Source organism: Theobroma umbraticum, unplaced genomic scaffold (assembly GCF_002168275.2).
Source record: "Theobroma umbraticum cultivar Fairchild unplaced genomic scaffold, ASM216827v3 scaffold_130.0, whole genome shotgun sequence".
Lineage (NCBI taxonomy): Eukaryota > Viridiplantae > Streptophyta > Magnoliopsida > Malvales > Malvaceae > Theobroma > Theobroma umbraticum.
The window spans coordinates 7,389,738-7,411,882 of NW_018397264.1; the positions used below are offsets into that span (position 1 = coordinate 7,389,738).

At 35.4% G+C, this 22,145-nt stretch overlaps 5 protein-coding genes across 8 annotated transcripts; all 5 read right to left on the reverse strand.

Annotated features, from left to right (window-relative positions):
• Positions 1-4,398: 4,398 nt before the first annotated feature.
• AMSH3 (associated molecule with the SH3 domain of STAM 3) lies at positions 4,399-9,984 on the reverse strand. 4 transcript variants are annotated; one of them, XR_002445687.2, is made up of 15 exons: positions 9,688-9,984; positions 9,302-9,366; positions 9,143-9,218; positions 8,847-9,050; positions 8,599-8,675; positions 8,114-8,219; positions 7,948-7,994; positions 7,474-7,804; positions 7,307-7,396; positions 7,130-7,192; positions 6,913-6,987; positions 6,102-6,164; positions 5,904-5,956; positions 5,074-5,314; positions 4,399-4,886 (listed from the first exon to the last, which is right to left on the reverse strand). XR_002445687.2 is itself a non-coding variant. In XM_021435849.2 (14 exons), exons 1-14 carry the CDS (start codon positions 9,784-9,786, stop codon positions 5,140-5,142), a joined length of 1,524 nt encoding a protein of 507 aa, XP_021291524.1. In that variant the 5' UTR covers positions 9,787-9,984; the 3' UTR covers positions 4,399-5,139. The 4 variants fall into 4 exon arrangements, 1 of the variants encoding a protein (XP_021291524.1); XR_002445686.2 differs by having other exon boundaries at positions 4,399-4,897; XR_016351540.1 differs by having other exon boundaries at positions 4,400-4,613; positions 4,753-5,314.
• A 670-nt stretch (positions 9,985-10,654) lies between these two features.
• TBL4 (TRICHOME BIREFRINGENCE-LIKE 4) lies at positions 10,655-12,759 on the reverse strand. The gene is made up of 5 exons (XM_021435515.1): positions 11,964-12,759; positions 11,670-11,847; positions 11,355-11,542; positions 11,129-11,287; positions 10,655-11,051 (listed from the first exon to the last, which is right to left on the reverse strand). The coding sequence occupies exons 1-5, from the start codon at positions 12,482-12,484 to the stop codon at positions 10,736-10,738; spliced, it is 1,362 nt and encodes a 453-aa protein (XP_021291190.1). The 5' UTR covers positions 12,485-12,759; the 3' UTR covers positions 10,655-10,735.
• An 87-nt stretch (positions 12,760-12,846) lies between these two features.
• On the reverse strand, positions 12,847-14,077 carry LOC110421828 (Glycine-rich protein family). The gene is made up of 4 exons (XM_021435514.2): positions 13,837-14,077; positions 13,654-13,748; positions 13,179-13,404; positions 12,847-13,092 (listed from the first exon to the last, which is right to left on the reverse strand). Exons 1-4 carry the CDS (start codon positions 13,913-13,915, stop codon positions 12,977-12,979), a joined length of 516 nt encoding a protein of 171 aa, XP_021291189.1. The 5' UTR covers positions 13,916-14,077; the 3' UTR covers positions 12,847-12,976.
• Positions 14,078-14,646: 569 nt separating this feature from the next.
• PPR40 (pentatricopeptide (PPR) domain protein 40) lies at positions 14,647-17,447 on the reverse strand. Its single transcript, XM_021434878.2, has one exon. It carries the CDS (start codon positions 17,369-17,371, stop codon positions 15,317-15,319), a length of 2,055 nt encoding a protein of 684 aa, XP_021290553.1. The 5' UTR covers positions 17,372-17,447; the 3' UTR covers positions 14,647-15,316.
• A 1,795-nt stretch (positions 17,448-19,242) lies between these two features.
• LOC110422001 (cAMP-regulated phosphoprotein 19-related protein) lies at positions 19,243-21,743 on the reverse strand. Its single transcript, XM_021435758.2, has 7 exons — positions 21,611-21,743; positions 21,313-21,382; positions 20,249-20,311; positions 20,093-20,140; positions 19,786-19,848; positions 19,613-19,675; positions 19,243-19,453 (listed from the first exon to the last, which is right to left on the reverse strand). The coding sequence occupies exons 2-7, from the start codon at positions 21,361-21,363 to the stop codon at positions 19,445-19,447; spliced, it is 297 nt and encodes a 98-aa protein (XP_021291433.1). The 5' UTR covers positions 21,364-21,382; positions 21,611-21,743; the 3' UTR covers positions 19,243-19,444.
• Between the last annotated feature and the right edge of the window lie 402 nt (positions 21,744-22,145).

Here is a 22,145-nt window from a genome sequence, read left to right on the forward strand (position 1 = left end):
AAAGTCCATTTATACGTAAAATCTCGACTTTTGCTAATCAATATCATGTAATTAAAGGGCCCTTATGTTTTTTTATTTTAATTTGTGGAACATCTTGCTATCAATCGTGGCTCATTTGTCTAGTAAAGACATTATATATAGCTTCTAATTACAGTTGTTTATTGGTATTTGTTTGTCTTGCTTTGGTTTGCTTCTTGGGGTTAATTAATTTCTTCCTCTTTATAACAGAATTTACCTACTTTCTTTAGTTCGATAAATTGAGTTGTCCAAAGAGAAAGACATAGCTTCAATAGTGTTACTGCAAATATATATGGTTGCATGCATCAGATTTTCCTTTATGAACATCTCCCCGTCATGGCATCGTGCGATTGTCCTCCTCTCTTCGGGTTTAGACATGGAATTTAGAGATTCTTTGGGAAAAAAAAATAAGTGGTAAATTAATAATTTTTCTTTTTACTATACCATATACCAAATAACGATACAAAATTTGACTAGTATTTAATTATATTCTAGAAATATCAATATCAAACCATCATATAAATACATATCAATTGATATACAATATTGATCATATTTAGATACAATACTTTCAAATATATATATATTAAATAGTACGTACAAAAGCCAAATTTAACTTAAATCTATCAATAAATATTCTGAAAACTAATATATCTGATAAGTCTCAAACATTTCACTTCTAATCATCAAAATTTGAGGCAAGCACCAATTGGTAAATTAATAAATCTTCTCTAAACTTAAATAAACAAATTGATTAGAGAATTCAGATGATACTCTCTCTCTCTCTGTGTCTCTTTTGCTTTCTCTTTGTCTCAGGTTGGGTGGATGCCAACTTGTTTTATCTTTTAAACTACATAAAATTTAAACTTCCATTTCGCTAAACTTCTGGCCTACAAGAAGTGATTACATCCCCAGCAGTACGTACTACTTCTTTTTGTCATTCCATAGGAAGATGCAGTTTAACGATGATCAACCGAGGTCACTTTTTCTAGTGCTTTGTCCGACTTCGGAAAGGCAAAAAAAAATCCTAAGACTCAGCAATAGGCCAACTCTGAGAAGGGCATCACAACCCCAATTAATTTTTGAGATATTGCTTTTAATTTTTCTCCACCAAATTGAATAAGATTTAATTTACTTAAGAAAGAATATTACTAGCATACTTAAGGAACAAACTAAAGGTAGATGTTAGAAAATAATAGTAGTATAACTTTTTCATTATTTTTTTGAATTCATTATTAAATCGAGATAGGTATATATATATATATATATATATAAATAGAGAAGAGCTGTACCTCATGCTTTTCGATGTTCTCGATGTTCTTGCTTTGATGGGTAATGTTATTTCCTGCCATGGTAGTATTAGATAAAATCACATCTCGAAAACCGTAGATGATCATTGTAGAATATCCTTTGAAATTTGATATCTAAAGCTTGAAATTTGAAAAACACAGCTTTCTATCTCAAGTGCCATGGTCTATACCAACTCCTGTAAGATACCTTAAGTGTTACGGTCTACATCAACTCCTGTGAAGTATTGTCCGCTTTGACTTGCTAGCATCACAATTTTATCTCATAAAAAAGAAAGTAATGTGAATCGTTATACTTTTAGTATCACTCTAGTAAATAGCTAATGTGGGACCATAGCATGTTCCCTTATTTCTTACGAGAGTTTTTCTTCGATGTGAGACTTAATGGCTCAACTTGTTGGGATCATTATCTCGACGATATGGGATTCACGTTCACACGAGAACCATGACATCCTTCCCCACTTCAACAAGGGTCAACTGTTATCAATGACACATCACTAATACTCAGAGTCCACTCTGATACCAATTGTCATAGTCCACACTAACACTTGTGAGGTATAGTTTACTTTGGCATTTTGTCCCACAAAAGAGATTTTACAAGCGAAAATTGGTATGAACCCTTATATTCTTAGTATCACTGTAGTACTTAGTTGACATGAAATTAATGATTTCTCTTTCTAGGACCATGACATCTTCTCTTACTTCTTGTTGGGAATTTCTTTTCAATGTGAGACTTTGTGACTCAACTCGATAAGAACTTCTAGGACCATGGTATCTTCCCTTACTTCTTGTTGGGAATTTCTTTTCAATGTGAAACTTTGTGACTCAACTCGATAAGAGTATTATCTTGACAATGTAGGATTCACCTTCACATGAGGACCATAACACCGTCCCTCACTTCAATAAGGGCCCACTGTCCTAAGTGGCACATCGTTAGTACTCAAAATCTGCTCTGATACCAATTGTCACAGTTCACACTAATTCACGTGAGGTATTGTCCACTTTAATCCACTAGTCTCATAATTTTATCTCACAAAAGACGTCTTACAAGTTGAAGGTGGTATAACCCTTATATTCTTAATATCACCCTAGTATATAGTTGTGTGGGATTCATAGCTCTCTTCTCTAGGACCATGACATCCTCCCTTATATGTCGACGATATGGGATTCATGTTCACATGAGGATCATCACATCCTCCTAATATTACTCTAGTACATAGTTGATGTGGGATTCATGGCTCTCTAATCTAAGACTAAGGCACTTCCCTTATATCTCGACGATGTCGGATTCACGTCCACGAGAGGATCGTGACATCTTCCTCACTTCAACAAGGACCCACTATCCTCAATGGCACATCGCTAATACTCAAAGGCTGCTCTGATACCAATTATCACGGTCCATACTAACCCTTGTAAGGTATTATCTGCTTTGACCTGCTGGCTTGTAGTTTTGTCCCACAAAAGGTGCTTCACGGGTGGAAAGTGGTGTGAACCTTATATTCTCAATATCACTTTAGTATATAGCTGATGTGAAATTCATGGCTTCCCTCTCTAGGACTATGGCATCCCTTTTACTTTCCGTTAGGAGTTTCTCTTTTATGTGGGACTTTATGACTCAACCTGGTGGGAGCATTATCTCAATGATGTGGAATTCACGTCTTCGCAAGGACTATTACATCTTCCCCCACTTCGACAAGGGCCCACAGTCCTCAATAGCGCATCGCTAGTACTCAAAATCCACTCTAAAATCAACTGTCATGCCTATACCAATCTTTATGAGGTATTATTCGCTTTGACCATCTGGTCTCACTATTTTGTCCCACAAAAAAAACCTCACAAGAAATTGATGGTGGTGTGAACCCTTACATTCTTAATATCACTCTAATACATAATTAATGTAGGATTTATTACTCATCTCTCTCGGACCATAGTGTGAACTTCTCAGTATCACTCTAGTACATAGTTGATGTCGGATTCATTACTCTCCTCTTTAGGACCACGGTATCCTACCTTACACCTCATTAAGAGTTTCCCATCAATGTGAGACTTTATGGTTCAACTCGCTAAGAGCATTATCTCAACTATATGAGATTCACGGCTATGTGAGGATCATAACATCATCCCCACTTCAACAAGGGCCCACTATCCTCAATGACACATCGTCCTCTCTGATATCAATTGTCATGATCCATACCAACTCTTATGAGGTATTGTCCGCTAGCCTCATGGTTTTGTCCCACAAAAGGTTCCTCGCAGGTTAAAGGTGATGTGAATCCTTATACTCCTAGTACCACTCTAGTACATAGCTCATGTGAGATTCATGGCTCCCATCTCTGAGACCATAGCATCCTTTCTTACTCCCCACTGGGAGTTTCTCTTCGATGTAGGACTTTGTATGTGTGTGTTTGTGTGTGTGTAGCTATATGTTTTAAAGATGGAGAAACAAGCTTTTAATAAAGTTTTCAATTCAAAAATCAACCTTGCAAGCTTGTGTGATGCATTAAGCCAAAAATGGTCATTATTTTACTCATGGAATGAAACGTTTTAACTTGATAGTTTCATTAAGCATGTTGTATTGTTAAATATGCCAATATGAAATATGTTTGTACATAAACATATAGTTTATGAATATACCGCTTAATGTTTTATCATGCTTTGTAAATCCATTAAAATTATATTACTTTTTCTCTTAACATAATAAAGACACTCGAAAGTAGGTATGTTCTCACATCATGCTATATGACTTTTGTGCACAAAGTTGACTTTAGCTAAAAATATATCGAAGATGTCTATGAACACATGTTTACGTAACAAGATCACAAGTTTATATATTATGTGACCGAAGCCATAGTTTAACGAAATTAAATACACATGTTACGTTGGAGAAGGCCCACGGGTTTATATCTTACCCTATATTGATTACTTCTTAATTGGTTTTGATTTCAATCATGGCACAGTGATAATACTTGAAAATTGTTTTTACATGACAAGTGAAGTTGTACGTGTTGATTGGTGATTCAAAATATCGCATCACAGACCCGAGTGAAATCCTAGCTATAAAAGAGTGATACTCAAAAACTTCTTATCCGTACGGGAGAGAAATTTTATTGAACCGAGGCAAAAACGAGTGATACTCAAATGGCATGAAGATCTGTCCAGAGAAGTTACAGAAAATTCTGAGTACATTCATCATTATAACTGACATTACCCACAGCATGGGAGGCAGGGCAAATGTTGATGGGTTATCAACGTCGACGGACACCATCAGGAAGGAGAGAGCAATTAAACCTGATCACCCAAAAAAATTATAGCTTGCCTTCTTTTACCTTAAAGCTTATTTGTTTTGCACAACTACCTACAATCCAATTAAAAGATATATATGGCTTTTCCGCCATGATCAAAGGCGTGGGAAAAAGCAGGCGCTTACCCGGACCTTTTCAGGTCACCCCATTCAAAGTTTGCTGCGATGATGATGCTGGGATCATGGCAGCTATGGTATCTGACACGGGTCGGGTGCATTTGATCTCCAACTAGAAGCTTAAAGGTGCTTCCTTCGATAATCTGTTATTTTCCTTTACCAAAAAAAGGTCTTAATATACAGTACAAAGCAGGAAAGGAATGAGGGGAAGGCAATTCTTACAATATGATTGACAAAAAAAAATGAGAATGCTCTATTTGCACAATGATTCTCTTCAGTTGAATTTACAGGATCGGTATCAGCAAAACAGTTATTTTAAGGCACACTTACATAATTCCTTCTGTGAAAAGCTTTTCCCATTGATACTTCATCAGGGAGGGTTGAACACTTTGTATCTCACCGGAGATCAACAACATCAAACTTTATTTTGGGGTTCATGAAGATATGAGAGCAATGCTCGTATATTGGGGTTCCATCGGAAGGCTCCTCATGGGGATGGAATCCCCGTTGCTGACAATTACGAATAATGGATACACCGCCAGGATCAGACAGATGAAATATACCATGTGGGCTGCAGTAGAATGCAACATTGGTTAACATGTAAAAAGTATGTAAAAGTATATATAACAAGGAATATCTGTTTTCATATAAGACGTGCCTACAAAATATTGATCATACTCAAAAGTGCTAAGATTTAACCTTCTTACGTTTAATCATTTTCCAACATAATTAGCTGAGCAGGTAAATTTATTCGTTAAGACGGGAATAATCCCATCCTTTGCCCATTTTGATCCATTAGAAAAAATGAAAATTAAAAGACAGAATATGTGTCTGCATACAGAGCAAAGAACTTTTCTTTCACCCTTTGGTGAAAAAAATAAGTTTCTCCTTATTCAGCATGCAGAAAGATCTTTCTACATCCCATTTTCATTTGGTATATTGAATCCTCCCTATCATTAGTTTTCTGTATCTGTTTCTTAGAAGAAGAACATTTAAAAATGTGAAGGTTTGAAATACTAATGCCTAGTTAGTAACTAAAAGTTACCAGGTAGTGCAAGTAATAGGAAACAATTGTCTCACCATGATAGATTTGGTTTTTCTAGTATAAAATGGTGATTGCATTCAATATCATGGACATTGGGAGGAAAATGAGAATCTACCTGGATGTATCTGTTGGAGCCATAACAATTGCAATTGCTTCTGGTAACATAATCTAAAAAAACACACCAGAAAAAATTGTCAGAGAAATGTATAATATGTAATCATATGTTGGAGGAGGCAGATGAAAAGAATGATACATGCAGTGAGACTGGATCACTCTATAAGGACAATATATAGCAAGTACTTGTTCTTTTTACCTGATATGAGTAATGAGTGTGTAGATCAACTGACGACATGAAACAAGTCTGAGTTGGGTGTGTCTGAAAATCAAAATAAATAGCATGTAAACTTATTTTAAGAGAAATCAGTTGCCTATAAAACCGCACTAAGATTTTCAGCTATCAGCATTCAAGTTTCTGACAACCTAACGCATTGTCTGAAAGCAAACTTCTAGTCAAAAACATAGTTTACTCAAACATAAATCCTTCTTCATGAAGATCAAGTGAAACAAGGCATATTTCAACACCACATAATACGAACCAGACAAAGAACAACCAAATATTAGATGAGATTGAATAGCAAAATTGTAAGTGAAAAAAAAGACCCCAAAGAAGCGTGAACTTCACCAAACTAATAGTAAAAACAAGAAGCTGTTCAAAAGATTCAGCCAAACATCAGTGCCAAGCTCAACAAAAAGATAAAAGCAAAGTCTTGGATACAAATTGCTACTATACTTCCAGGTAACCAACCAATTACACTCTAGAACTTTTTTTACATCTAAATCTGCATGTTACCCATGACAATTAAGTCAATCTCAAGCAACCAAGGGAAGCTTCATAAACCACAAGAAACCCAGTTGACTTCAAAACAGCATGTGTGTGTGTGTGTGTGATGATGGATTAATAGAGCAATGATAACAATTGTGAAACATAATGCATGAAAAAGGACTATGAGATTTTGCCCACTCCATACTCAAGTATAATGTATTCACCAATAAAAGAGCACATAGAGGAAAAGAAAACACAATCACACACATATCTATTGAAAACTGAAGGCTTGTGAACTTACATGAATCCACCCAAGGGGAAAAAGAGATAGTTTGTCTTGAACTTCAAAAATTTCTTCTTCGTTTAATGTTGAACACTGAATAGTCAAAAAAATGTATCATTGCACTAGTACCAAAGCACATGCATACAAGCAAATCGCCAGAATGAACCTTAAAATGGTTAACTCTTTTCTATACAAGTAATGTTGGTTCACAGGATTATAAAAAATTATATCATACCGAATCTGAAGTCGACTCCTGCTTTGGGATTATAAGTGTGGTGATGTGAAAAACCCTGTTTTTCTATAGCCACAAAAATTAAAAGTATAAACAACCTCCTGTAGCAACTTTGAAACCCCTACTTCCTAATGCTCTCAAACAAAAAACTTATGAACTTCAAAAATATAGTTTTCTCACCAATGATCCAGCTAGAACACCACATGTTTCCAAATTTTTTTCTGTATTTGCCCGAGCCAATCGTAAGAAATCCTCCATCATATGTACTGGCTGCAGAATTGGCCAACAATTTGAATATAAATCAATGTAGAAGGCTAAAGCAACAAGAATTGATTCAGGAGACATACAACATGTAAATGTTGATACGAATTAGAGTTGGGCATTCCATCTTGAGAAGGCTTAGCTGGACCAGGTCTTGGATCAGCAACTTTTGAAGGAGGAATTGGAATGAAGTCCTGCTGCACTTGAGCAAGAACAGGAGGAGGAGAAGGTTGTCTGATACCAACAAACTGGAAAGGATCCTCCCTAGCTTCACTAATCAAAGGGTGACATGACTCTTCAGCAGGATGTAACCATCGACCATCATCTAAGGATAGCACTGACTCCATAGCAGAACCAACCCCTCCTGGATCACCATCTTTTACAGCCAAAGCACCATATTGTCCAGCCTGATTGGGGCTATAACAAATTGTGACACCATAAAGACAAATGTCAAAGCAGTCGCATTGTAGCAACAGAAATTAGAAGTCTGAGCACATATTCTATCGCTTAATATGCATGTCAATTTAAAGAAGAATGATTAGACTTTTTGGAAGTCCTACCCAGACTTTTCAGCAGGTACCAAGTCCATACTGCTAGGATATTGAACCTGTATTACACAGCAGAATCAATTATTTGATGCAGGCTTGCAGTTCAGCATGCAAAAAGAGATTATATAATGAATAGGGAAAGAAGAAACAGAGGGAAATATAACATAGAGAGGTTTACCTTTATCTCTGCCCTTGGTCCCAGCCACTGGCCTCGAAGACCATCAGGGCCTAGAAATGAGTGTCTAGACAAAGTTTCTTTATTTGGAAAAGGTATATTAAGAGACCTGAACATATCCAGGAATGATTAGTGCATGTCAAAAAGAGAGAAAAAGTTTTCAAATAATTCTTATTTTTTATACAACTTTCAAACTTCATGGTGAGGGCTAGATAGACAAACACAAACAATTATGACATTGGGCAAAGGCCTAAACAAATCAAGAAATGCTGTAAAATGGAAGTGTCACACATGGATTTTACGATGGCCATGCTTTTGATAACAATTAATCCCTTTCCTTCCGGTACCAGCTAAAAATACATATTTTGATTTTTAATGAATCCCATTCATATAACTGCTGGTTCCATATTGCAAAGATGCTACTTAGGGGTTTCATGATTTGAATCATAAATGTTTCATTAATAAAACAAAAAATGAATAACACTCACAACTTCTGGCATTGCTTGTCAATTAGATTACGATCATTGTTATACTTCCATGAAGATTGAACTGCCATGTTGGCAGGCTGCAGTCAAAAAAATTGAAAACAGAGTTATAATATTGCACACTTTAGTCAAAACAGCAAGCAAAATAAGAAAACTTATTGACAACCATACATAAAGAAACAGGGGAAGGAGCAAACAAAAATAACATAATCACATCATGTTGCCTCCACCAATCATAAACAGCTCAGTACCTGCTTAATATCCAAGCTCATATTAGACCCTTCATTGACAGGGGACCATTCCAAAGGTGACATCTTCTCCCAGCCATGGGAAGTTGTTTCATGACCATGAAGTTCAAGAAATCGAGCCCCTGCATGAGCTTTATTTAGTTCTTCAACTCTCTGGTGAACCTCAGGTTTCAAGGATTCAAGCTCATCGAGTACAGCTAAAAGTCTCTGCAATAAGAAACATTACAACCAAAATATCACCAAATACCATATGAGTGGACTCACAACATAGAGGAACCAGAACAACAACTAAACCTCACCTTCCTATACCCCGCCTTTTCTTTCAGATGCAAAACCTGGTAATCTCGATGGAATGGTATTGTTTCCGACACCAAACTGACCCAAAATATAAATTCACAAATAAGCTTATGCAAATTAATTTAGTATAACGAATTCAATCAGCACTAAGCTTCCCTCACCTTGAATATCTAAGTAGTATTATGTACAAATCTACTATATTCTTTTCATCTCGGTAAATGCTCGCCTGAAAATTTAAAATTACATAAAAGAACCTGTAAATATTACCTAAAACTTCGAGCCAAAGCAACACACTGAGAATTCGCAAGGCAATGTTACAAACTAAGCCAATAAGCACTTAAAATTACTCGGATTTTTCAAATATTAAGATATTAATTAGGATAACCGAGCTTATCTAAGCATTAAAACTATGAATTCAGTACCAATTAAAACTTAAAAAAAAATGCACGATTAAATCTTAAATTAAGCTAAAATTAAACATTAAACGATCATAAATTCGCAATCATTAAGAAAAGAGTAAGATTAGAAAGAGAATTCGACGGAGAACCTGTTTGAGGAGATTATCGGCGATTCGATAATAATAACGGAGAGGAATTCGATTATCGACTTCGACTCTACGAGCCATCGCATTCACGTCGATCTTCATCTCGTTCCTCTATGTGGTTTTCTTTTTCAAAGTTTTAGTTTTACTTTTCCTTATTCTGGTTCGCCGATGAATCGCCGTGTTCTTCAGAGTCAGATGGAAGATCGATAACTTGAACGTGCGAGCAAAGGAAGCGAGAAAGTAGAAAACACTGTCGTTTTAGAAAAATGATGGGAATTCCTTTTTTATTTTATGTCGACATGGTGGAGGAGCTTTTAATTTATACGGACGTTAAGACTAGAGATTTCTCTGTAACTGCCAATCATTTTATGACACGGCATTTTCTTTGTATTTTTTTTACTCTATTTAACAATTTTCTAGAAAGTTTTTTAAAACTTTATTTTAGGTAAATTGATGGTTTTTTAATGGAAAAAAGAGGACTCCCCCTATTTGTAGATATTTCAAAATAAAATATTTTTTAGGGACATAATTCTCTTTATATTTATATATATATTATAAATATTTTTCACTATATTTTTATTTTTTTCGTATTAAAAATTATTGAAGATTTATATTATAAAAAATTTTACACTTCAGTACAAAATATATGAAAGTTAAAATTTTTATTTTAATTTTCCTGAAAGTCAAAGAGTGACAAACATTTAAAGACAAATAAAATACTGATAATTTTGAATTATTTAACAAGTGTATTTTATTTAGTATAATTCAATGTGAATTTTTGAAAATTTTTAATTTTATCATGAAAAATTCAAACAATAATAATATAAATTCCTTCTTTATATCCTTCATTTTCTTTTCCCTCACCTTTTCTGTTGATATTCTAACACAACTAAATGGTAAAATTTGGTACAAAATCATAGCATTCATTCACTTGAAAATGTTCTAATCAATTCCAAAATGAGTATAGCAACACTGAATTACACTTTGAGACCCAAAATGACAATCAACTAGAACTTCATCAATGAGGTAGGCTTAGTGTTTATGTGGTAAGTCAATGGCCTGATATCAGCAGGGTGGCATAGAGAAGCTCATTCCAGGAATCTGGAACACCTGGGAGGCACCAGTGGCTGCAATCTTGGAACATGCTGGGGTTCCTCGGGATCTCTGCTGTTCGATAAACCGAAGGATGCCCATCTTTTCTGTAGGCTGTCATCTTGGTGATGTTGAGATAAAACACTGGTGTTTTCATTCCTGCTATTACGGATTCCAGGATGTTCATCATCCATGGATATGGTGCAAGGCTTGCCTCGTTTGCTATAGGTTCTGTTTCACCGTCACAGTGCCCACCAGCATCCCACTGCCCTTTCCTGATATATGCCAATTAGTATTCTCTTTAGGGGTGAGAAATCGCATTGCAGAAAACCATTTTGTTTTCCTTTTTTACCTGAAGTGAGAAGCTGAGTATCCCCCGAAGAAGACCCTGGTGCGGTTCCTATCAATGTTAGCATCAACCCATTTTGCCCATGTCCTCAATGCCTTTGCAAATGCTTCTTTTACTTCCAATCTGTTGTAGACATGGCTGTCTTCCTGGAAGTAATTTTTGCTGCAATCAACACTAATGCCTATCAGAAACCAAGCTATGAACGAAGAAAAATGGCAGCAGATTTTACCCTTTGTTAGTTTTCTGGTGAGTCCACCAATGACCAGTGTTGAAGACAATTATATCAGCATCACTGTACTTGGAACCCTGAATCATGTCAAGTCTCAGTGTCTCTCTTCGGGTCCCAATTTTATCAGAGATTTTCCATTCTTGGACAAGGAACGGTGATTTGAAGAAGTCTATTGAGCACTTGTAATCCTACATCATTTCAACAAACAGGATAGCAAATTCCGTAATACCCAGCAAAAAAAGTCAAGACAAAGAAATTGACAGCAAAAGGAGTTTTCCATCTGTCACAATTGCAAAGATTGATGATTCTACTCACTTTGAATCTGAAAGAATATAAGCCTTGAGTCCTGAAAACTTCAATGATTCGTCTCTTGTCTTTCGATGATTCTCTCAATGCACAGACCAGTGACTCCCACATGTTCCTATTCAGAGAATCTCCCACAAAAACCAGTCTCTTGCCTCTCAACATTTTCAACATTTTCCTTCCATCAAACCTACACAATTTCAACGACCAACAAGAACAAACGCATTACAGAGACTAGGAACAAAGAAATGAAGCGATCAAGTAAGTTTTATGTACAAATCTTGGATAGAGGTCTTCGTTTTAGACCTTGGGATTTGACAATCAAAAGGCTTCCACCGATATCTAACGTAACTGAAATCTACCCGGCCATTCTTGTAGCAGTTAAAAGAATCATCAATATAGGGACAAGACCCCGGTAGGTAAACAGGGTCAGAATCATCCAACACCCAATTACCATTGAAGATATCACAAGAACCAAGGTCTTTTATCACATATCTTCCATCTTTTACTGAATTCCCAGGAGTTCTTTCGACCGTGGTAACCGAAGAAAGAGTACAGTTACTTCGCAGGTCAGAGACGAGACAAGTGTTGGAAGAAGAAACAGAGGAGAAGGAAGAAAAGTAGTTCGCCGCAAGGCGAAGGCGGGCGGCCATTGCTGAGGCTAATGCGGTTGGTGAACGCTCGGTGAGTGATGTTGAAACGAAGAAGACCGAAAGAAGAAGCAAGGAAATGTAGAAAATGTGGGTTCTTGATCGAGAGAGAAGGCATGATGAGGCGTTTCTTGAAAGTTGAACCAAAGTGGAGATCGTGTTCTTGAAAGATGCCATTAAGGGGTAAAGAGAAGTGGACTAGCACGGGAAAATAGAGGAATGTTTTGGCTCATTTTGGTGGGAAAGGTAGTTTTAGAGTAGTGCTTGTCAGGACCACGAGGCTTTGGGCGCTTTTGCCTGCTGCTGAGGCTGAATTTATGTAATAAATTTTGTCAAAATTTCTTCTTCATTTCAGAATCATTACTGGTTTTCAGGTTTGGTCATCATAAATTCCAGGTTCACTGCTGCATGGTTCTCACCAGGGCTCTGTTTCAAGATTCCTGTTGGCTATGTTTGGTTACAATGGCTAAATGTTGCATTTTTTTTTCTTTTTCCAATTCTTAGTATAGGAGATATGAAGAAGTACAGAATCATAAAACTTTCAGGGTGAAAACAGTAAACAAAGTTATATAGATATATATCTTACAATCAAACAAAGCTGTATAAATCTAATATGATGCTCAGCAAACTACAGTCATGCCTTATTGCCTAATTCTGAAACAGAGCAACTCAAAGTAATAGAGTGCGGCCAATAATCGTCAACCCTATGCCAATCAAAATCTGAGTGGCTGCCTTGCTTGCACTGCTTTCCTCAGCTTCAATGTGCTCTTCCACATTGAAATTACCTACATAAACACAGACAAACAGATTATGATTATTTGATGGAAAACCAAAAGGAACTATGTTTCAACAAAACTTGATTGGAAGTTACCTCTTTCAGGACCATAGCCACATCCTGCCAGGATTGTGTCTCTAATATCCTGAATCGTGGCCTTGTTGTAGAACAGGAAGTTTGTCATGATGTTCTCTATACAGTTGAGCACTAGGTGTGTCTCTGACAGGCAAGGTCCACTGCAATATTCATCAATGTAGTCAGGAGGAACACCTAGGTTTCCCCTTGCAGTCAATCTGCACGATTCTTCACAGCTGCTGTAAATCTGATTCGAATATAAACAAGTAAAACATTTTTCAATTAAATCTTTAAGATATCATTACTGAGACCTAAGAAGCTATTCTTAGATCTTACTAATAGGCATAGACATTGATGATAAACGCTCAAAACAAAAACAAAAAAAAATCAGTGGGAAAAGGGTATGATCAGATTATCTAGTGACATATGTGAAGCCTGTTAAACCATGAATCCTTCTCATGGCTGTTGATTGAATGTACAGGTCCAGAAACCTTACATATTTATCATTGAAACATAACAATGCTTTCGCGACAATTTGAGCTGGATCAGCAGCTACACCACCCGTTTGAGGCAAACCTTCATCTGCCTTCCCTGTCGAGGATTGAAGCAAAGGATTAACACGCTTCGATAATGAATGAATAGCTAGGAGAAAAGTTCATGTTTCTTTTTTGTCAGATACCTAAGCAGAAGCAGAATACGGACATGCAAACCACAGCCATGGCTAAAACCAAAAATTTGAATGTAAATGAGATTGCCATTTTAGAAGCTTACAGACTGTTTGAACTAATGAAAAAGGACAGATGAATTGAAACTAATTATATAATCTGTCCAATGTAAATTTTCAGCATCAGCACGTAACATAAGGCCGCTGCTGTTGAAATAGTGCAGTACATGAACATTCTGAAAGTCTCATTTGTGTACTCTAGTTCTGTTGGCCGTGGCCCGGAAACCATGACAAATTTAATTTTCTTTTACACACAAGCAATGAATAGAGTTTGGTAAAATTGATTGGAAAAAGGGCACCTATTTGTTTGTTTTCCATTGTTTGGGGGTAAACTTTGGAGGAATGCCAAAGACTCGTAGGAATGGAGCAGATGGAGTGCAAGTCACCAACTTTAACTAGCTGAGGACTTTCTTTTACAAGTGACATATATCAAACCTAACAATTATCATTATGAAACTTTTAGTGCAAGTCAAGGTTTCTTTATGTCATCGAGCAAAATTGATAGTAATTAGTTAAAGGCATAAGCAATCTCATTTTCTGAAAAAATTTGAAACCTTCGGAGAACCATCATAGCATTGGCAAAGGCTCAGGTCTCTACAGCCAGTTAGGCTTAGCAGCGGTCTGGCGGAGGGATGCTATGCAGAATGGCAATCAAACCGAAGTGGGCTTGAAATAGACCCGATAAAACATACTACCCTGTAAAGGAAATTATAGCTTTCAAGTGGAAGCCTTATTTGGAAACATTATGCATGGGGAATCATAACAAACAATAAATCTTTCCAGTTGGCTATATTTCTTTTCTTTGAATGAACCAACTTTCTTTTGTGTAACGTCCTCAGATTGCATTTATTACAGTACTGGTCATAAAATAATGGATATAACCCTAGAAAGAATAAAATGACGCACATAATTGCAGCTAGAACTGAGAAGTATAACCATGTTAATTCTAGGAAAAACACAGCTGCCGGATGCTACCAGACCTCAAGCCAGCGTCACTTAACAGAGCCTCACAAATCTGCTGATGATAAGATCCGTTGTCCTATTATGCCATTCTTCTTCACATAGGGCCAGATTATCCGTTAATATGTGGCAAATTGTCATTTTCTCCTATAACAGTATAGCCTTTATGAATCTGAGAAGATAAATTGGGTGCATAGAGTGCCCTGTCTGAAGTTAATTGCTTAACAACTTGTATTTGGTGATCCAAGCCCACAATCGAACCTGCATATCCCAGCAGGTAATAAGTGCAACTTTTCCGGCAGAGATTATGACATAAATGAACGGACAGACCACCTGATGTTCTGCTACATTCTGCAGATAACAATTCTGTAAAGGTAGTATGGAAAAGCAAGGTTAAATGCTTTCTGACTGCAATGGTCCACAGCTTAAATCGCAACAAAGCCATTTAAATACATGAACCAGTAAAAATAACATCCTACAGTCCAGGAATCGCTTTCAATTTAGTACCCCTCTGATTGCATCTTTTTGCAATATCCCGAGCCTCTTCCAAGCAACCCTTCTGAACAAGAGACTCCAAAACTAAATTGCATGTATAAGAATCAGGAATACAACCTTTGGCTTCCATGGAGTTTAACATTCGTATCACTTCATCAAATCTTTCTGATTCACACAATGCCTTAATAAAAGCACCATAGGTATAGTTGTCAGGATCCAAGCCCAACCTCAACAGGGAGTTAAAAAGCTTTTCTGCCTTCTCAATCTTCTTCATTCTACAAAAACTTTGAATGAGAGCATTGAAAGAGAAAATATCAGCACTTATTCCAGTGGCTTGCATTTTTCTTAAAAGTTTCATTGCTCTAGCAACATCACCGATTACACACAAGGATCGAATCAATATATTATATGTAACATCATTTGGAGTGACATCCCACTGACACATTTCAGAAAAACAATCAAAAGCATCCTCAATCCTGTGTGCTCGGCAAAGCCCATCAATTAGTGAACTAAATGTGAAGATATCTGGATCAAAACCAGATTCTAAAAGCATTACCAGAAATTCCTTAGCCTTGTGTACCTCCCCAATCTTGCAATGCCCAGCAATAATGGTATTGAAAGTAACAAGAGTAGGAGCTATACCTCTAAGGCACATCTCTTTGAAAGACTTTCTTGCCCTGTCCATCATACTGGCTTTGCAGAAGCTATCAACCACCATGTTATATGAGAAAACATTTGATAACAACCCATCCTTAGTCATCTGGTCCAAATACCGATCACCCTCAACAAATTTTCCTATATTATACAAAGCTTGTATGAGTGCAAGATAAGTATTAAACCCTAGTTTCAAACCTAGCTCAATAAAAGTATCCAAAATCAGACATGTTTCATCAAGATCCAATCCCCTTATCAAACATGTCAGTGTAAGATTAAATGTTGAATTATCAGGCAAATAGCCTCTCCCTGCAAGTTTCTTCATAAACAATGCTGCTTCTCTTGCCATAGAGTTATTCGAAAGACAATACAGTAGAGTATCGCAAGCTAATTTCTGCATCATAGGCTCCTTCTCCAAAAACATTATCAACAACTCAAATGCCTTACAGGGAGCTATGCAACGAAACACCCCATGAATTAATGATCTCACAGTGGCTTCATTAGGAATCACATTCCTCTTTTTCATCATCTCCACAAGTCTAAATGCTTCATCCACCCTCCTAGCATTACAAAACCCATCAATTAAGATCGTATAGGTATACACATTCGGCAAATATCCCAACCCTTCCATCTGCTTGACTAGACGAAGTGCCTCATCGACGACACCAGTTCTGCAAACGCCATGAATGAGAATATTGTATGTGAACCTATCTGGTTTACAGTTATCAGCTGACATTTGTTGGAATTTCAAATAAGCTAAATCAAGTGAATTGGATTTTATTAATGCATCAATCACGGCATTATACAATCTTGTGCTAGGACTAATACCCAAAAATGAAATCTGCCCAAATATCTCAGCACAATACTTAGCTAATCCTAATCTTCCCCAACTACCGATCAAAATGCCAAGCAAATCTTCAGTTACAACAAGACCCGAATTCCTAATATCTTTAACCAATTCAACAGATAACAAAACCGGCCCTTTTCGATAAAGGGCAGTAGCTAAAACACCCTTAACCGATTGATTCTTAGCGAATAAGGGGTCAATATTCGAAACCCATATATAAAATCTCAAAGGGTATAGTGGGTTTTCCTGATTTTGCAAGAGACTCACTACAAACTGAGGGTTTAAAACCACCCTCTTGGCTTTTAACTCGTGGTTTAGCAGTAAAAACCAATCGTTTCTCGAAAGAATTTGAGAAATGTAATGATGATTGATCGCAGAGTTACCTCTTGAAGGAGGAGGAGGAGGAGGAGGAGGAGGAACTGGAGTGTTGGTTTTGAATTGGCTCTGACAAGAAATTGTTGTATTTTTGGGATCTTCTGTGAGGTTTCTGAGGGAAGTTGTTGACCTAGAAGCCAAAGAGGAAAGCCTTCTCATGTCCCCTCTGCAATTAACCAGTGACCAAACCCAGGCCAGCTCTTCGCCTTTGGAAGGAATGTTGCTCACTATATGAAAAGAGCTTAGGAAACGACACGGCGTTTACATTAATGCTACTTTTATTCCAGTAGTTAGAATTTCTTTACATCACATATGGTTATTAGATAAACTTAAAAGTGGAGTTCTAAGCCATTGATTCATAAATGAGATATTACCATTAAATTAATAAATTATTATTAGATAGATGTGTGATGGGATTAAAATATCCAAAATCTTTTATCTGTAAATTTTTTATTGCAAGCTTACAATTATCCAATCACAATAAAAAAATTATGCACGAAATCTATCACTTAATGCTCACATAATATTTTAATGAAATTTACTCATTTCGTGATTGTAATTAGTTAATTCTAATATAGTAATTATAAAAGATATATTTTCGAAAGGGTTAAAATGAAGGTGTTAGAGCTAATAGTGTTTTCCTTAAGTGATAATGGAGAATATGATTAGGCATTTGGTTTATGATGAGTTTCCCTTCCAACGAAAAGACATTTCCTGTAATATGCTGTATAAGAAAGGAAGAAAGATATAAGTATACAAAAAGAAGTAAAAGATTATCAATAAATTTGTACTCATTATTTCTTCCAATAAATTTGGTAATTATTTTCAATATAATCACTTATACCCTATGCAAAAGTTCCTAACTTAACTATATATATTTCCTATATTATCACACTATCCTTACAAATTTAGATTTGTGAAATACTAAAATTGGAGTGGGGATAGGGAATTTTCCTTTGATAGCTTCAATTTTTTTTTTTTTTCACTCAAAATAAAAGAGACAAGGTAAAGAGGCATCTATTAAACAAAGAGGCTCATAGATGAAAAAATTCTTAGATCCATTAGGCAATTGGTCTCGTTATTTTGAAATATTGAAAGCTAAGCTACATGCCTTGATTTGCTATATCCATTATGGATCTAGCCCATATAAAGGCCCATGAAGTTGAACAATTGCAACCCATTAATGTCATTACCAAGCCCATTAAGTGTAATTATTTTTTTATTTTGGTCGCTTTTTATTGGATTGGGTTTTGATTTTATTGCATTTTTCTTCCTTCATTATCCTAAACCAAAGACAACCAAACAAAAAAACAACCATGGTTAAGTTAATGGGACCTTAGAGCTTTTGTCGGGGATCTTGACATGTACATTTAAATGAGAAGATCCCAATCGGGCAAACTGACCACAAGCAAGCCTATCCTCACAACAAGGCTTAAGGATCATAGAAATTTCTGATTGGACCAAAGAAAAACGAATTAAAGATCGTAGAAGTTTCTCACTGTCTCCTTCACTCCGTCCTTCTAAAAATCTGCTACAATACTCACCAATCACTCGTGATAGAGCTAAGGAATTTTCAATCAAAACCGAAATAATAGAATTAAATTAAACAAATTTGATTAAAATAGTTCAATTAATTCAAAAGTGAGCATAATTAAATCAATTAATTCGATCGATTTTGATTTTGATTTTTTTAATTAACACAATTAACAAATTTAAGAATATAAGCATATACTTTTAGTATCCTTTTTGGATTAATATATCTTAATATTATTTTGATTTCATAGTTTAATTTTGTTTAATTTGTAATTAACATAGAAAAAAATAAAATTAAAAAAATTAGGTTTGAGTTCAAATATTTCCGTTATCTAATCCGGTTAATCAATTAATACTTGATTTTGGATCGATCAAACTAATTTTGAAACAAAATTCGGTTAATTTAATTGTAAATATTTTTTAACGAAATGAACCCTTTGTACCTCAAGCTAATGAAACAAAATTAAAGAAAAAAACTCTAAACTAAATTAACCAAATTAATCGAATTCCCAACCATTGTTGAACTAATTACAGAACATAGCATGTCTCTTTTCTCCAACAATGAAGACTCTCTCCCTTTTTATTAAAAAGATAAACTAGTTCAAGCGCCCATTGCAATGTAAATTCAATTTCCATCACCATAAGAATGTTATAAACATTGATCAATTCCCACTTCCTCCTCCGACCACCTGATGGAATCTATTGGCCCTGCAATAAAATCAATAGAAATTAATCATTTGAGATAATAATATATTATATTATAATTTTAATTAGATAATTTATATAATTATTTTATCAAAATATAACAATTGCATAACTAAAATTCAAAAAAAAAAAAACAATTTTAAGAGAATTCCGTAGACTCACAACATTCTCTCGACCAGATGTACAAGCAGGTCTTCTCGGGGGTAGCTGTTGGTGTGGCGTTCTCTTCATAAAAATCGATAAACATTATCATTTTAACACGCGCATATATATACATACATACATATATATATATATATATATATACACGATTGATTACTTTTACAATTACATACCTGCAGTTTTGGTCTCAAAGTCTCTATTGCCACAGTCGATTTCTGATTAACTCCTGCACCTTGCTGTTCAATTCAAACAAGAACAAAAGAATCTGGTGTAACTTTCAAAAAAACACTTGCAATAATTATTTCCTGTTGGGGCCAGATTAAGCCTCTGGTTTCCAGTTCAGCTTGGGACCCCCTACGACCGACAAAAAAAAAAAAAAGTGGACTCCAACTGTAAATTTTGGGTCATAAAATGTTGGACAAATTCATCAATTTCCTCGACAAGAATCTAATTTTGCTTTTCTTTAATGGTGACAAATACCTTACATAATGCCCAGTCTGCTGAATCAAAGAAGGCACGTTCATGGTCCTACATTCATCCAATTTTACATAAATTTTTTGTTAGCTCATCACATCAAATTCATAATTGAATTTCTGTCTTAATCCTAAATATTTCAAAAAAAAATTTTATTTTTACCTTTGAGATTAAGGGCTTCTTCTTCGGCACCAGTCCTCCGTATTTCTTGGCCGTGGTTGTTCCCTGCTTAACACATTAATTTGATGAGATTAGTGAAATCAAAGTTTGATGTCAGTTTCAATATCAACTACTATTACGAAACATATGATATGATAAATTGACATGATTATATATCATGATAAGTTGACGTAATCGAGGTCAACTTATCAATCATTTTAATTTAATATATCATGTGACAATAAAATGTCAATCTGTCCGAGATTAAGTTTCCATTAAAGAATTGAACATAATAGATAAACCATGAACATATTGTTTATGGGACCAAATTTAAAGGAGAAATATACGGAGACAAGAGTAGATAAAAGACAAAATAGAAAAGTACACGTAAAAACAGAAAAATAGAATCCCACGTGAATTGGTTGAGAGCTTAACGTCTAGTTGGGGTCCAGATACTGTATAGTACTGTTGTACGTACAATACAACACTGCCGACATTTCAAAAGAATGTTTCAGAAATACAGAAAGGTACTTGCAACCCCACATCTCAACATATACATCCTGTCATGTCATCATAATAGCCGTTTGATTACGGACCCCACGTGTCTACTATCCTAGAGAGGAGCACGTGGGATCACTTTTACCACCACCATAAATCACGCATCAAATGGGCCAAAACCCGAAAAAATATCAGCTGATTCTCCAGGCCCATTTTGGGAATTTAATCAGATAATAATTACCAAAAAAAATCAGAAAAATCTGGCACCCTAATAATGATTTTTAATTATATTACTAATAATAAAAAAGGTAGTTCGTTAGAGTTCAAAAAGGACTATGATGCACCCACTTGCATGTGGGTCTGACACGTGGACTCGATAATCAACAATCAGGACCGTCGGTTCTACTCATCAAGAAATGTCACATTTGACTTGTGAGAGAAAGAAGTCGTCAATCATTGTGGAGGGATTATCATATAATTCTTTCGTTATTTACTCATTATTAAACAAAAATGGTTTAATTTTTTTCCAAGTGAAATGCCAAGAAAATAAGAAGAAATAAACAACTTACTTCATGGTCTTGGGAGGCATAGAAGTCTTCACCATGTTTGCAGTCTGCCATTTTTCTTCTAAGTTCTCCCCTGTTAAATCACTCAAACAGCATTAATCATGATTATTAACATGATCAAAACCCAGTCAAAAAAACCCAATAAACTTTTAAAAAAAATTCATAAATTCATATTCACGTGTATGTGCGTATGTACGTGCATAAAAATTAAATTTAAAAAGATAGAAAAGAGATAGGGTTTGTATATGAATATGTGAGATAAAAGAAGGAGGAAGAAGGAGGGAGGGGATCTTGGCATTACCTTGCACAAGGGAAAAGGAAGAGATGCAAGAGAGAACGGGAAGGGATAGAAGAGAGAAAAAGAAAAGAGAGAAAGAGAGAGAGAGAAGGGATGCGTTGAGTGAGAGGGTGAGATAAGAATATGTTGTAGGAAGCAAGTGTATACCTATCTATCTATATATTTATATATATTTATATATATATATATATATATGTATATTAGGTTAGACAAAATGAAAGACGGAAAGTAAAACAAGTTGAAACAGGAAAACAATAAAGACCTAAACCAATAAAAACCTCTAATTCAGAAAGAAGGTGGTTGAAGGGTAGGATTGGATTCCACGTTATTTTTTTGTAAATATTAAATTATAATTTTTTAAGACCCTAAATATTTGTTTAAAATTTTTAAGAAAGTTCTAAAAATAGAAAAATATGAAAAATAAATTTGTAATGTAAAAAATAAGAATATTAAGTGCGTAAAAATGAAAAAAAAAGTCATTTTGAGACACCCAAAAAAGAAAAATATATTTTAGGAATCTAATAATTAGATCTTCTTC